The sequence below is a fragment of the Phyllobates terribilis genome, unplaced genomic scaffold (genome assembly GCF_046119375.1).
Source record: "Phyllobates terribilis strain yellow unplaced genomic scaffold, ASM4611937v1 Scaffold_2__4_contigs__length_985480577, whole genome shotgun sequence".
In the NCBI taxonomy this organism is placed as follows: domain Eukaryota; kingdom Metazoa; phylum Chordata; class Amphibia; order Anura; family Dendrobatidae; genus Phyllobates; species Phyllobates terribilis.
In genome coordinates this window covers 217,089,582-217,106,702 of record NW_027362762.1, presented here as the reverse complement: position 1 = coordinate 217,106,702, position 17,121 = coordinate 217,089,582, and the positions used below count along the sequence as shown (strand labels likewise).

At 44.3% G+C, this 17,121-nt stretch overlaps 1 protein-coding gene across 2 annotated transcripts in view; it reads right to left on the bottom strand.

The window, feature by feature from the left end:
• Positions 1–17,121, bottom strand: part of ENOX1 (ecto-NOX disulfide-thiol exchanger 1) — a 691,503-nt gene that overhangs the window by 158,460 nt on the left and 515,922 nt on the right. For both annotated transcript variants that reach the window (XM_073663900.1, XM_073663901.1), the window contains one exon: positions 5,646–5,816. In XM_073663900.1, the coding sequence (XP_073520001.1) occupies positions 5,646–5,816 (171 nt within the window). The remainder of the gene's footprint in view (positions 1–5,645; positions 5,817–17,121) is intronic.

Genomic DNA, 17,121 nt, shown 5'->3' with positions numbered 1-17,121 from the left:
TATTTTATTCCTTGAAATCCCATGTGTTTTTCTCCATGAGGCCAGTGGGTGGTCCGGCTCGTGACTGTTTTTTCTGTATTTACAGTCATACTCATTGTCAATCAGTCAATAGGACCATCCACTGGACTTATTTGTTAACATACATCAGTGAATTCAATTCAATTCAGTGAATAAAATGCAAGTTTTACTGACACTTTTAAGACATAAAAGATAACCCGACCAGCTCTTCCATCCTGCCTGCAGATCAGGTATCATTTTCAACATGACAGATTCCTTTTAAGGCTCCTATTGATACGCCCTGAAAAACTTTAATGGTAACCGTCATTTTAACTTTTATTTCATAAATCAATAGTGCACATGAAAATGCGCAATTTCATAACATGTTATCAGAGAAATCAGCTTCATTCTCCGCATGTACTTATCATTAATTCTCAGTTCACATGTGAAATCTGTATTCAGAGAAGACAGATTGTTACATTAATGAGATATGAGAGTTACTACTGATAATATTCTATGTAGATGGGAGGGGGAGGAGAGAGGAGCTCTGCCTCATGCTCCTCCACCATCTCTTCCCCTTTTACATAGAATTTTATCAGCAGCAACTGCCATCTCATATCCCTAAATACAGATCAATCCTGGTGGAGAAAGAAGCAGGTTTCTCTGATAAAATATATGACCAAGTTGATTATTTTCACATGTAATATTAATTTATGAACTAAAAATTACAATGATGGTTACTCTTTAAAGAGTCAGCAAGTTTTTGCCATTTAATCTGAGAATAGCATAACATAGGGCACAATACCCTGATTCCAGGGATGTGTCACTTATTAGGCTGTGTGTTGTAATTTTAATACAAACAGTGTTTTATCAGCATAGATTATCAAGGCAGGACTACAGCGCACAGGATCAGCAGTCAGGCTAATCTGTGTAACCCCGCCCCCACAATTGAGTAGCAGCTTACTGACAATGCACAGTGTACACAGGAAGCTGTCAGTCAGGGGGGTGGGTGAGATTACACACTGAGCAGAAGTCTTAGCTCTACATCTACCTCAGACAAACAAGGATTCTATCAAAACTGCACCAAGCAGCCCAGTAATTGATACATAGCTGGAATCAGGATTTTGTGCCCTGTTATTCTGTTCTCATATTATATAGCACAGAACCTGCTGACAGATTACCTTTATGTAGATACCAGCGCATATGTGGTCCTTTCACATAGTTTTTTTTCCCCCTTAATGGCTTTGCTTTCACACCTGTCTTGACTCATCACTAAGGTCCCAATAAGAGCTTCAGCGGCCTGGTCAAGTAGAAAGGACCCCGTCCCATATGTGGACAACCTTGCACTAAAATCAGTGCTGAGGCCTGATGTGAGCCCTTTAACATCTCATTGCGCTCTTTAATTCACATTTTAACACCTTTTTTTGTGAATCAGATTTATTATTTTCTCACTTTCAATGTTCAAATTCATTAGCTCCTTAGAGGTGCTAAAAGGGCTGCATTTAGCACATGTGTTTCTTCTAAATTAACCCTTGTTAGCTTATTCAATGACACCTAGCATTCCCCCCTCCAAACCTTCACTTCCCTGCACACACAACTACTGATGAACTGTAAAGTCCAATCTAGGCAAAACAGCTACAATGGCGCATGTTTATTTATTAATTTTACTCGCTTATACAGTGCCATTAATTCCACAGCGCTTTACAGACATTATCATCGCTGTCCCCATTGGGGCTCACAATCTACATTCCCTATCAGTATGTCTTTGAAGTGTGGAAGAAAACCGGAGAACCCGGAGGAAACTCATGCAAACACGGGGAGAACATACAAACTCATTGCAGATGTTGTCCTTGGTGGGATTTGAACCCAGGACCCCAGCGCTGCAAGGCTACGGTGCTAACCACTGAGCCACCGTGCTGCTCTGTATATTTTCTATTGTGAGTGTGCCAAGACTTAGCACAAATTATGACATCCAGTTTTAGACCAATTATTATTTTTTTATTATTATTATTTATCATTATAGCGCCATTTATTCCATGGCGCCAGCGCCATTTATTCCATGGCACTTTACATGTGAAGAAGGGGTATACATACAAGAACAATTACAATAATCTTGAACAAAACGTGACGTCGACTGGCACAGGGAGGAGCGAGGACCCTGCCCGCAAGGGCTCACAGTCTACAAAGAATGGGTGAGCATACAGTAGGTGAGGGCAGAGCTGGTCGTGCAGCGGTATGGGTTACTGCAGGCTGTACGCTTGTCGGAAGAGGTGGGTCTTCAGGTTCCTTTTGAAGGTTTCCACGGTCGGCGAGAGTCTGATGTGTTGGGGTAGAGAGTTCCAGAGTAGGGGGGATGCACGGGAGAAATCTTGTATACGATTGTGGGAAGAGGAGATAAGAGGGGAGTAAAGAAGGAGATCTTGTGAGGATCGGAGGTTGCGTGTACCGGGAGACTAGGTCACAGATATATGGAGGAGACAGGTTGTGGATGGCTTTGTATGCCATGGCTAAGGTTTTGAACTGGAGTCTCTAGGCAATGGGGAGCCAGTGAAGGGATTGACAGAGTGGAGCGGCCCGGGAATAGCGGGGGGACAGGTGGATTAGTCGGGCAGCAGAGTTTAGGATAGATTGGAGGGGTGCAAGAGGGTTGGAAGGGAGGCCACAGAGCAGGAGGTTGCAGTAGTCGAGGAGGGAGATGATGAGGGTGTACACTAGTGTTTTTGCAGATTTGTGGTTGAGGAATGTACGGATCCGGGAGATATTTTTGAGTTGGAGTCAGCAGGAAGTGGAAAGGGCATAGATATGTGGTTTGAACGAGAGATCAGAGTCCAGGGTTACCCCAAGGCAGCGAGCTTTCGGGACTGGGGAGAGTGAACAGCCATTGACGATGATAGATAGGTCGGGTGGGGGGATGAATGAGATTGTGGAAAGATGATGAATTCTGTTTTGTCCATGTTAAGTTTTAGGAATCTAGCAGAGAAGGACAAAATAGCGGACAGACATTGTGGGATTTTGGTTAGTAGGGAGGAGATGTCGGGTTCGGAGAAGTAGAGCTGTGTGTCGTCAGCATAGAGGTGATACTGAAAGCCGTGAGACTCAATGAGCTGTCCCAAGCCAAAAGTGTAGATGGAGAAGAGGAGGGGTCCTAGGACTGAACCTTGGAGGACACCGACAGATAGGGGGTGAGATGAGGAGGTGGTGTGTGAGTGGGAGACACTGAATGTCCGGTCTGTTAGGTATGAGGAGATCCAAGATAGGGCCAAGTCTATGATGCCGAGAGATGAGACAGTCTGTAGTAAGAGGGAATGGTCCACTGTGTCGAAGGCAGATGACAGGTCTAGGAGCAGGAGGACAGAGTAGTGTCGCTTGGATTTGGAGGTTAGTAGGTCATTGGTGACTTTAGTCAGGACAGTTTCAGTAGAATGGTGCAGTCAGAAGCCAGATTGGAGGCGGTCAAAGAGAGAGCAGGAGGAGAGGTGGGAGGACAGTTCAAAGTGGACATGCTGTTCCAGTAGTTTTGAGGCATAGGGGAGAAGTGATATGGGGCAATAGCTAGTCAGAGAGGATGGGTCAAGGGAGGGCTTTTTGAGGATGAGTGTGATCGAGGCATATTTGAAGCATGCTGGGAAGACACCACTTGTTAGTGACAGATTGAAAAGGTGGGTTAGGGTTGGGATAAAGATAGTGGTAAGGTTGGGGATGAGGTGGGACAGCATTAGATCAAGTTCACAGGTGGTGAGGTGTGTTTTGGATTGTAAAGAGGAATGGTGATCTTCCGTAATTGTGGAGAAGCTGGTTTTGGAGGAGGAGGATTGAGTAGGTGTGAGGAGGGGCTGGGTGGACTTTAGGCAAAAACTTTGTCTTATGGTGTTAATCTTCTGCTGGAAGAATGAGGCAAAGTCTCAAAGATGAGAGGAGAGGGAGGAGGCGCTGGGGAGCGGAGGAGAGAATTGAAGGTGTCGAATAATTGTTTGGGGTTGTGAGACAGGGAGGATATGAGAGATGAGAAGTATGTTTGTTTTGCTGTAGTGAGTGTGGACTTGAAGGTAGTGAGGGACTGTCTGAATGCGATGAAGTGCTCATTGGAGTGGGACCTTTTCCATCTACGCTCAGCAACCCTGGAGGCCCGTTGCAGTTCCTTAGTTAGGCTGGTGTGCCAGGGCTGCCTGTTGATTGTTTTTGTGGCTCACTCAAAAATGGATGTGGCCTTACAAGAGGTGTTTTAATTAGTTGGAAAAGTGCTGTTATCTGAAATGGATCTGAAATGTAAGTAGAAAATGCAACAGCACGTACTGAATTGCACCAAAATCTAAGCGTAAAAAGATGGTTCTAACTACGCCTGCCAACAAGAGAAGTTAAGTAGACAAAAGGGTCTAAAGATCACCCAAATTTAGCATTTAAGTATGCGATACATTTGGAACAATTTCGGGCTGTCCAGCCTAAGTTTGCACTGTTTAAATACAGAATACGCACTGTGTTATGGCTAATGTATGGCCTCAGGGGTGGCATGGCACATGGATTCAAAGAAAGGATACCTGTGCTATACTCTACACATTTTGGGTAATAGTGCACTTCTACACACAGCAGAGATACATGAGTACATACGGTTTTCCTGTAGCCAAAGGTTCAACTTAAATAGCTGAAGTATCTGGAATGCTATATTATATGGAAAATAAAGGGTTACAGGAGCTCATGAATACTTAAATGTGATGCATCTGAGTGGGGCTTAAATCATCCTGAGAAAAGCAAAGACTGCATCAATGAATATTAAACTGGAGCCATGGCGCTCAGTCTGAAGAAAGACCATCTTGGCTCAGTCAGACTGTGACGGATGGAGTCAGCTGGCAGGACTGCATATCATGCAGAGGGTACAGAGACAATGAAGGAGCGAAATAATTTTATCTCACTCTGCCCAAGGGAAAAAAATTGATTCTGGGCTCTTAGGAAAGGATTCATGGCACTCACATTTTATGTACATACCGTTACAGAGCATATGAATAAATGAATGTAGCAAGACATGCAGAAGCCATTATCAAATGCTTAGGTGTCTTGCTCTGTAGAGAACATTCATACATCATGCAAAGTATATATATATATATATATATATATATATATATATATATATATAAAGAGCAGAGTACATACATGCTCAGCTGGTCAAGAAGACTTGGTAAGCAGTTTCCAACCCCCTTGTATTGATACAAGACATGATGCACAGAAAATGAACAGCATTTATCTGAAATAGTCGCCAGCCCTACCAAAATCAAACAGTGAGAAAAAAAAATCTTTGGATTTCCGAGGACAGAATTTCAGTTCCATCATATACTATGCAGACTGGCTTTCTCCTTTAAGACCACCACTCCTGACAAGAGCATTTTTCAACGCAATTTTAGTAGGTCACTTCAAAGTAGTTTTATTATATTTCAGGGTAAATGTCTTTTCCTTCTAATGGGCACAATGTAATGCTTCACTCCTCCTCTGGAGGCACTGCGGAGGAACTGTACACTTGTTTTAAGGTTTTGACACTGAATACAGCTGAACAAAGTAGGGTACGCCATGTGGGTCATATTTTTTGATGCACCCTTCTAGGTGCACAATAGGATAAATGACAAATCGGTACAAATTTGCAGTATTACTATGGTACTTACTAGGATTTGGAGGAAAGAGGGTACAGCTTTTACAGTGGATAATTTCTTTCACAATAGGCAGTTGTGTAGGCGGAGGTGGTAAGAGTCCCATGCCAGCCATCATTGGATTGATTGGAGTAATGCCAGTCATCATACTTAGGTTTGGATCAAACCCTGGTACACAGAGAGAGTCTGCAAACAAGCAAAACAGCAACACACCTTAGAAATAAAAAGACATAATCCAAGTGATTTAATTTCTCAGTGCAGAACATTTGGGGAAGTGCGGACCTCCCTGTGCGTTATAAGCCATTTACCCATTGGGGGCAGAACAGCTTGTAAACACTGCGTGCAGGGAAATCAAAGGGGAAGCTATGTAATTAAGAAACATAACAAAATCAAATCGCTGCTACAAACATCTGACACCAGACACTGAGAACACCGTCAGCTTCTCCACACCAGTTGTTTGGTTTGGCCCGGGCTTTCTCACATTGTCTCATTTCTTCATAAAAAACACAGTTTCTTTACCTTGAATGCCCTTCATGGGAATACACAGGAGTGTCCAGTTACTGCTCTGTACCGAAATGCGTAATACAGGTTTTCTCTAGTTCAGTAAGGACTCTAGGGCTAGCAAGCCATTTACCTTTGACTCGCATTACAAGTAAAGGGGTTTCCCACAAACAAAAGTTGATTTTAATCAATAGATCTTGGAATAATAATAATTTCCACAATTGGATGTATGAAAATAAAATGTTCCTGTGCTGAGATAATCTTATAAATGTGCCCCTGCTGTGTACTGTGTAATGGCTGTGTCTGACCGTACAGGGACATGGTCTGATCATACCACATCTCCTGGGGAGGGGAGAAAGCGAAAGAGTATACAGACAGGACAGCACGGGTTCGCAAATAATTCTATCTTTGAAGTAAAACATTGTTTAAAAAAACAGACAGGGAAATGTTTCACCTCACAAGAAAGAATCATTTGTGATCCCATGCTGTCCAGTCTGTATACTAGGGCAGCACGGTGGCTCAGTGGTTAGCACTGCAGTTTTGCAGCGCTGGGGTCCTGGGTTCAAATCCCACCAAGGACAACACCTGACCTGCAAGGAGTTTGTATGCTCTCCCCGTGTTTGCATGGGTTTCCTTCTGGTTCTCCGGTTTCCTCCCACACTCCAAAGACACTGATAGGGAATGTAGATTGTGAGCCCCAATGGGGACAGTGCCCATAATGTCTATAAATTGTCTGAATTTTAAAGCGCTGCGGAATATGTTGGCCTTATATAAATAAAAAGATTATTATTATATACTCTCTTACGTCCTCCCCTGCCCAGGAGCTGTGGTATGATCAGACCATATTCCTGTATGGTCAGACACAGCCACTACACAGTACACAGCAGGGGCACATTTATAAGATTATCTCAGATTCCTGTGAAAACCCCTTAAGGAAATCTTCTTATATGTAACTCTCCACCATGCTGACCGGCAGGCGTTACCTTGAGCTACATTAATTGAATGACGGGGAAAGAGAATAGCATCACAAGTTACTACACAAATGTAGCACAGGCGAACCATAATAATATTGCCTTTATTTAATGTGAAGATCAACTGACTCAACTTCAGCTCCACACTTGTTACTTTGGATTTGGGTTTTGAGACTACCTGAATAGATATTGCATTGGCAAAAATACTGGGTGCTACCCAGTGTTCTAAAAAACAGAAGCAATACCCAAATTTATTCCAACTAGACATATGAGTTGAACGCAAGCAAAAAAGTCAACTCTTATCAATGTATTTTCTAGTATAATGGCATTGGAAGAAAAATCTGCAAAGAGTGAGTGCCAAATCTATCAAGACCCCGCAAACATTACTGTAATTGTCGGAAAATGGTGCTTAGCCTGAAGTTTTCCATGCTGTCAGAGGTCTGCCGTCTTTTCAAGTGAGCTTTGCCAAGGTTGTACCCGCTGTACCCAGCAGCTCTGCTGTACCCTTCTGTTGGTGGGCATCCAATTTGATCACTATAAATAAGATACCATACCGGCGAGCCATGTACAATGGTATTAATAATACATTACTCAAAAGTTGCTTTATTATTAGATTGACATTAGTTGAACATTTCTGCTTTAAGAGGTTTTGAATGCAAAAAGCAGAATAAATAAGCAAAGTACAATAAGCATTTGCTTTCTTTTTTTCTAAGAAATGTTGCTTAATCAAATGCTATTCCTTAAATATGGTAATTAGCATATTCTGACGCCGGTAACAGTATTTCTATAATCACAGGTTGATCTCGATTATACTTATTACATTCACTTTTAAATTATGACAGAACAATCTCCAGGTCCCATTGGTAAAAACACTCTTTTCATCATGCATTAGCCCCTATGGGAGGGAAAACACTTCAAAACAAATCAACTTGTGAAGCTGGAAATTACAAACTACAAATGGAACAATAGTGAAAAAATAGTGCCATGTAGCCATCAGTAAATAATCAGGACTTGTATGTGTATTCCACCCGCTGCGCAAAGCCTTCTGGATATTCTGCATATCATGTTCAGGAGTTTAGAAGAAATGCTCTAAATTTACATTAGACATATGCATAAGGTATGGTCGTAGGCGGATTATAATGAGGGCAATCTGGGCTACCTGGGGGGGCGCCGTGCGGCCTCCCGCTGTCTCAGGGGAGGGGGGGCGCCGTGCGGCCTCCCGCTGTCTCTGGGGGGGCGCTGTGCGGCCTCCCGCTGTCTCTGGGGGGGGGGCGCCATGCGGCCTCCCGCTGTCTCTGGGGTGGCGCAGTGCGGCCTGCCGTTGTCTCTGGGGGGCGCCGTGGGGCCTCCCGCTGTGTATAGATGGCTACGTGCAGCCTCCCACTGTGTATAGATGGCTACGTGCGGCCCCTTGCTGTGTATAGATGGCTACGTGCGGCCCCCTGCTGTGTATAGATCGCTACGTGCGGCCTCCCACTGTGTATAGATGGCTACGTACGGCCCCCTGCTGTGTATAGATGGCACCGTGAGGCCCCCTGCTGTGTATAGATGGCTACGTGAGGCCTCCCACTGTGTATAGATGGCTACGTACGGCCCCCTGCTGTGTATAGATAGCACCGTGAGGCCTCCTGCTGTGTATAGATGGCTACTTGCGGCCTCCCGCTGTGTATAGATGGCTACGTGCGGCCTCCCGCTGTGTATAGATGGCACCGTGAGGCCTCCCGCTGTGTATAGATGGCTATGTGCGGCCTCCTGCTGTGTATAGATGGCTACGTGCGGCCTCCCGCTGTGTATAGATGGCACCGTGAGGCCTCCTGCTGTGTATAGATGGCACCGTGAGGCCTCCTGCTGTGTATAGATGGCACGGTGCGGCCTCCCGCTGTGTATAGATGGCACCGTGCGGCCTCCCGCTGTGTATAGATGGCTACGTGCGGCCTCCCCCTGTGTATAGATGGCTACGTGCGGCCTCCTGCTGTGTATAGATGGCCACGTGCGGCCTCCTGCTGTGTATAGATGGCTACGTGCGGCCTCCTGCTGTGTATAGATGGCACCGTGCGGCCTCCTGCTGTGCATAGGAGGATTGTGGCAGCTCATATTGTGTGTAGGGTCTCATACCGTATATAGGGGATGTCAGCATACGTAATTGTGCTCAATATTAAGTCATACAATTCATGTAAAAAAATATATTATAATTAATAAATTAATATTGTGCCAAATTAATTTCATGTGAACTATCACATGATCTATCACAGGGTATCATGTGACATGTCACGTGATACATTAAGTGTGTGTGGGTGTGGGGGCGCGCCCTCTAAACTGCCCGGGGCCCTTGCTACTCTTAATCCACCCCTGGGTATGGTTGATGTCAATGTATTTCCTTTACACAGATGCTTCAGAGTTCCTGAATTGACATGCTTTTTTGCTTTGAATGCACAGGGATTCTGGAAAAAAAAAAAACACATACAGTTCCGTGTGGTGTGCATTATTATGCAGCCCGAGTCCATAGCACACAGTTAGAAAGGTCAGGGACATACATCTGTCATATTGTCGGAACATTTCCTAATGTTTACACCAAAAAGGTAGAAAACAAATGTTTTTTTGTAACCTAAAATTATTCTACTGTACATTTTACTTCTTTATAATGTCAAATACATTTCTGAAGTATGTACATGAAGTATGTCAGTGCAGCACAGCAAAACACAGCAGGTGCTGCGCAGCCACTAAATATACAGGAGTTTAAAAAGGCTAAAAAGAAGGTGACAAAATAATTCTTAACAGTCAGATTAAAATTTTTAATAATGTTAATAAAATTTACTGAGTGTTTACATGGAAGTTATACTTAAAAGGAATCTGTCACCAGTTGCTTGCAGCCTGATCTAAGAGCTGCACAATGAAGGGGCAGAGACCCTGATTCCAGCAATATGTCACTTACTGGGCTGCTTGCTACAGTTTTGGTAAAATCACTGTTTTATCAGCTGCAGATGTAGCAGTTCTCTGAATGCTGAGCTCTGTATGACCCCGCCCACAACACTGATTGGCAGCTTTCTGTGGGCACTCTGCATAGGCAGAAAGCTGCCAATCGGTGGAGGGGGCGGGTTATACAGAGATCAGGAATATGGAGAACTACATGACATGTTTACCAGTCCTCTAGTGCAGGGTTCCCCAACTCCAGTCCTCAAGGCCCACCAACAGGTCATGTTTTCAGGATTTCCTTAGTATTACACAGGTGATAATTGCATCACCTGCACAGGCAATAATTCCATCACCTGTGCAATACTAAGGAAATCCTGAAACCATGACCTGTTGGTGGGCCTTGAGGACTGGAGTTGGGGAACCCTGCTCTAGTGAGAAGAATCTGCAGATAAAACAGTAAAACTACAGCAAGCAGCCTAGTAAGTGACACATCACTGAAATCAGTGTCTCTATATTATGCTGCTCAGATTAGGTGGAAAAAAACTGGTGACAGATTCTCTTTAAGGTATCACAAAAAAATAACATAACCCCTCAATGTGTAACATAAATGCAAAACACAAAGCGCAGCTTTACATGACTGTCAATGGCCATTTCCATACATGAGGCTCATTATCCTTTACGGTGGTGCTAGGATACATTTTCTGCGGTATAATAAGACAGCTTACTTGAGGCATCACTCAGCAGAATGTATGCACATATCAATACAGAGAGGTCAAATGTAATTCAAGACGTGGTACGACAAAGAACCACAAGAACTAGTATTCTTCACCATGTCTCATTCAGTGAACACATGTTAACACATAAATTCCCAAAATTTGGCATTAACTTCACAATAATTTAGATTATTACAATATCAGAAGCAAGAGAATAATGAGAGATCTCAAAATAAAATGTTATAATCCACAATACCTGATAATCCATCAGCAAGTAATTTGTGGCAGTCACCCAAAATGATCGGTCACCAAGGCATAGACAGATTGACTACACAGGAGCTCCTCTTATCTCCTCTCTGGATAATAATGGGGAATTTCTAATAGGTTTGTCTATTTGGAACAACTGCTGAAATGGATTCCAATTGCTTTCGCAAACAAAGCTATAACCAGAAAAAAACCATATTACAACAAAGGGTCTTTTTCCCTAGCACAGAGGTCCCCAAACTTCTCTTGTTTATCACAGCCTTTCAAATATATCCGTCAATATTGAGTTGCATTGAATTATGCATCATAGGACCATGTTACGTGGCTCTTACCCTAGTGTAAAGGGAAATTGTTAACAGCTTCATGCTGCATAAACCACAGGCAGCATGAACCAGAGCCTGGCTGCAAGACTGCAGCCCAGTCTATACTTCTCTGAAATGCTTTAGTGTTACAGATAATATATATAGTTAGAAGATCTGGCCGGGGACCATGGAGTGGAGACTAGTCCGGTGTCGCCCCCCTCCGGCTTCATCCAATCACCTACAGCGACGTGGGAAGAAGGCGGCCACGAGCGGCATCGGACTAGTCATGTTTCTGGATATGGTCCCCCAGATCTTCTAACCATAGCATGAATCAGCAATGAGGTTCCCTATAATTGACAGGTATATACTTTCCAGCCTCGTTTCAGTAATAGTAAGATAAAGCTAGATCACAACAATATTCAAAGAAGCCAAAATGGGGGCTTGGGTGCCTCTGAGTCAATGTGGTCAGACTCAAATTGTAACTGATTACTGAATTAAATAGAAACGCCCAAAAGAAAGTGGTTCCAGCTGATCATCATGGTGCCTTACTCTAGTACTTGGTGGTGGAAGGTTGCATCACATTCTTACCAGGAAAGCTCATTATAAGCAAAGAACAGGACATATCCCTAGTGATAGAACGGCGAGATCTCCTACTGATGTGATCCAGAAGCACTTTTCAGAAAATGCACCCATGTAATATGAGAGTGACATAAGCAACTCAAACATTATGTATGCCTAATGTGATCAGAATACTAACAGCTGAGCCTACATACAAGCAACCCTAATGGGAGCCAAAACTAGTGGAAAGGATGCAATTATAGCAGGTGGAGATACTGCAATATCCATGGACATACTACAGGGAAACAAGTACACCAATCCCCACGGTCTGTCAGACATACTGACTCAGATAAAGAGGAACTCGTCATATTTAACGTCTGTGCGTGTGGACATTTCACGTATTGTTCAGCTCAGTCTACTAATAAGAATATCATGCCCCGCGCACTGCTAAGCTCGTGAAAGTCGATATTGATCTTTAAAATTGCTTCTTCCAACAGGTGGCACTTCAGACCCCGCTCTCTTCCTCTGTAAAACTATATGCATTCATTCAAATAAAATGGGTGCTGATAAATGTAGCTTATCTTCATGTAACAATCAAGGAGTGAACAGTAGTGTTGAGCATTCCGATACTGAAATATCGGGTATCGGCCGATATTCGCGGTATCGGAATTCCGATACTTAATTCCGATACTTTTACAATATCGAATACCGGAATCGGAAGTTCCCATAATGCCTGCGCTCTGCAGTGTCTCTGAAGGATGACAAGCTGGATGGCAGCGCTCAGCTGCGATCCAGCCTGTCATCAGAATGCCATCCCAGCGTGGGAGAATTCTCCAGATTGTTTAAAAGCCGGCAGGCGGTAAAAAGCCGGCGGGCAGTAAAAAGCTGCCGGCTTTTAAACAATCACACAGCCCCATACTGCTTCCCCGCAGCCTCCGACCCCGATCCTCCGCTCCCCTCGCCACCTCCCATCCCGATCGTAAGTTAGGACTGGGCGAGGAGCACAGCACCAAGGAGCGGGGAGCGAAGGACCCGGGCGGGGAAGCCGGCAGTGAAAAGACTTCACCGCCGGCTTTCCCGTTCTGTGCTGCGCTTTCCCGCCGGTTATTTCAAATGAACAGCTGAGGTATCAGGTGATGCTGATCAGCTGTTCATTTGAAGTCGCCGCGGTGCCCTCAGAGGGTTCAAGTGAGTTCATGCTTGACTGCATTGCATGAACTCACATGAACTTTCCCACGGCCGCACAGGTCAGCCTCACCTCCCAGACCATCAGCCCGTCATGATTAGTGTGTGCGGGATGACTGCGGGTGTGTGCGGTGTCTGTGCGATGTCTGCGGGTGTGTGCGCGGTGCCTGTGCGATGTCTGCGGGTGTGTGCGCGGTGCCTGTGCGATGTCCGCGGGTGTGCGCGGTGTCTGTGCGATGTCTGCGAGTGTGTGCGGTGTCTGTGCGATGTCTGCGAGTGTGTGCGATGTCTGCGAGTGTGTGCGTGCAGGCAGACATAGGCCGATGTGACACTACTAATCCCATCGGCCTATGTCTGTCCCCTGTCCACTCGTGCCAGCAGGATCAGCTCGATGGGAGCAGTAGTTCCCATCAGCCTGATCCTGCTATTTAAATTGCCCTACTGTGTCCCCAATAAATTTTAAATACATGTCATTGGTGGCCAGTGGTTACCTACAATAAATTAGTTCATACATTACCTGTCCCCGCCGATCGCCACCTAAAATAAAGTAAAAAATAAAAAAATACACCTATACTCACCTAGACACCTAATTCCCCGAAGCCATCGATCTCCTGTAATAAAATGTAAAATAATAAACCACAACCTTATCCTTACCCCTCCGTAGTAGTCCACGAGTGGCCCACGATGATCTCCAGTTTAGAGCAGCCACATAGAATGTGACCGCTCTGAACCGCTGCCGCCGCTAGAATGACGGGGCCGTAAAGCAGCCCCGTCACTGTATAAGCGGGTTCGCCGGAGTTCAGGCAGCGCTGCTCCGGTTAGCTTCTTTACGGCCCTGCTGTATCGTGAGAAATTCCCACGGTACAGCAGTGCCGTAAAGGAGGTCTCCGGAACTGCGCTGACTGAATGCACTCCGGTGACCGCAGTCAGGGGCTCGCGCTGCCGGGAGCGGACGTGTTCCCGGCAGTGTGAGCTTACAGCAGCCATGCACAGCTGTCACCATCTCCAGATGTGACAGCTGTGCATGGGAGATCAGCGCAGGAACGTGGACAGGTAACTATTTTTTTTTAGTAAACTAAGAATTAAATAAAATGGTGTGTTTTATTTCAAATAAATTATTTTTTTCTGGGTGTAGTGTGTTTTTTTCTTTTTAACACTTTGTAGATTAGTAATGGGGGTGTCTTATAGACGCCCATCATTACTAACCTGGGCTTCATGGCAGCTGGCGCTGACATGAACCCCAACCCTATTACCCCCTGCCACCGCACCAGGGCAGCGTGGAAGAGCGAGGCTAAGTGCCAGAATTGGCGCATCCTATGGATGCGCCATTTCTGGGGCGGCTGACGGCTGGTGTTTCTAGCCTGGGAGGGGGCCAATATTCATGGCACCCTTCCTGGGCTATTAATATCAGCCCCCAGCTGTCAGCCTAGCCTTTGCTAGCTATTAAAATAGGGGGGACCCCACATCATTTTTTGGGGGGGGTCCCCCATTTTAATAGCTAGTAAAGGCTAGGTATTCAGCTGGGGGCTGATATTAGTAGTCTGGGAAGCTCCGTGGGTATTACCCCCTTCCCAGGCTTCAAACATCTGCCCCAGCCGTCGGCTTAACCTCCGCTAGAGACTAAAATTAGGGGGAACCCCACGCCAATTTTTTTTTTAATAAATCCTTTATTTTAACACTAAATGACAAGTACAGTAATCAACACTATCACTGTACTTCTTATATATGTGACTGACATGTTTCTATCTATCTAATCTATGTGTGATGCTCTATTCTTTCTATTCTAAATTGTCGGGTACAGATGCTGAATTGCCGGCCGGCTTTTTTAAAGAGACGGTGCATGAAAACACTAATATTTTTTTAAATAAATCCTTTACACTAAATGACAAGTACAGTAAGCAACACTGTCACTGTACTTCATATATATGTGACCGACATGTTTCTATCTATCTAATCTGTGTGATTCTCTATTCTTTCTATTCTAAATTGTCGGGTACCGCTGCTGAAATGCCGGCCGGCTTTTTTAAAGAGACGGTGCATGAAAACACTATTATTTTTTTTAATAAATCCTTTACACTAAATGACAAGTACAGTAAGCAACACTGTCACTGTACTTCATATATATGTGACCGACATGTTTCTATCTATCTAATCTGTGTGATTCTCTATTCTTTCTATTCTAAATTGTCGGGTACCGCTGCTGAATTGCCGGCCGGCTTTTTTAAAGAGAGGGTGCATGAAAACACTAATATTTTTTTTAATAAATCCTTTACACTAAATGACAAGTACAGTAAGCAACACTGTCACTGTACTTCATATATATGTGACTGACATGTTTCTATCTATTTAATCTATGTGTAAAGCTCTATTCTTTCTGTTATAAATTGTCGGGTACCGGTGTATGCCGCTGCTGAATTGCTGGCTTTTCATGTTTCACTGTGAGCACTGTTCCCATCGATTTGGGCAACCACCTCCCCCAATACATTCTACATTATTGTTAGTTGTTTTCCTTCATGTAGAATTAACCTACAAGGAAAGAAAGGGTTTATTTTCATTCCGATATTTGTGTCCCATTGACTTGCATGGGTTTCCGGTATCGGAATCGGTGATATCCGATACTTTTTGGGTATCGGCCCGATCCAATCCGATCCGATATTTCCTGATATCGGAAGGTATCGCTCAACACTAGTGAACAGTCATGATTGGCCATTTTACAGTTCTCAGGATTAATGTTAGGGTCACCAAGACACCCACTTATTAGTATGTACAAGCTTGCAGCTCTTCAGCCTCGTCTTGTCTGTTACCCTATTATTTATAGGGTATCTTCACACAGTTTTTCAACATGAATTTTGAAGATCTGTGCCAAAAAGTGCATGAAATAGTCTTTGAACACTCTTACAACTGATTTCAGAGAGAAATCCACATTGCTGCTCATGCGGCAAGTTTTTGCCAATGAGGTTTTGAAAACACAGCCGTGGAAAAGCAGTAATGACATGTCACTTCTTTGATGTAGATTCCTCATGAAACCTGCTCCAAAAGGTAAAAGGCAGTTAAAAATGCATCAGAACCTCAAAAAAAAATCCCAAAAATAAAATGCATTTATTCTGAAGTGATATACAGCTCAAAAAAACCCGCTGAACATATCATTACACTCATAAGCCCTGAGTCTTCAATCAAAGGGGTTATTTATTTCTTATGGGGCTAAGAACTTTCATGCAGCAGTTAGAATCTATGCAAAATATAGAAGATGAATAGAATAGCAGCAGTCACAAAATCCATAGGCTAAAAGTCCTTTATTTCATGTAGAATTGGACATCAGGTACAACGGTGTTTCATAAAAGCAGAGGAGATATGCGGGGAAAGACAGGTGGATGACGGCAGTTTCACGTCTCTATGACGCTTCTACGGGTCCGATCCTGGATAAGGACTTTTAGCCTAATGATATGGTGAGTGCCGCTATTCTGTTCATGTTCTATATTTTGCCCAGACGTTGTCTTAAGCATTGTACCACCTGAATTATCCTACACAGCTGCAGGGTTGGAACTTTGTAAAACTCACACACTGGTGCCTAGAGATTTTTTCTACACCTCTTTGCATTGCAGCAGTTAGAAACGACCTACCTGTTCAGCTCGGTTCCTATCTCTTCCAGCTCAGAACAGCCACGGACCACTCCTGCCGGTGAATCTGTGGCTTCTGGTGACGTCATGTTGACAGAGCAGCCTTTTCTCTTCCACTCTGCTGTGTCGACGGTACGTCACTACCAATATAATTCTGATTGACCGCCGTCTCCCCGCTGCTTAACTGCCGGCCGTTCATCAGCATGACATCGCCAGTAACATCCCGATGACAGAGCAGCCCAGAAGAGAAAGAGCTGCTCTGCTGATGGGATGTAAAATCACAGATTTGTATCAGAATTGCCTGTAGGAGCGATTCCGTGACCGCTCTGAGCCGGCAGACATTGCAAAACCAGCAGGTAGATAGCAACTACCTGCCTGTAGGTTCTTAGCCCATAAGAAAAAAAATACAAAAGACCGTTCAAGACTTAAGTTTTATACATCAGTCTTAATGAGAGGGGTGTGCAGGA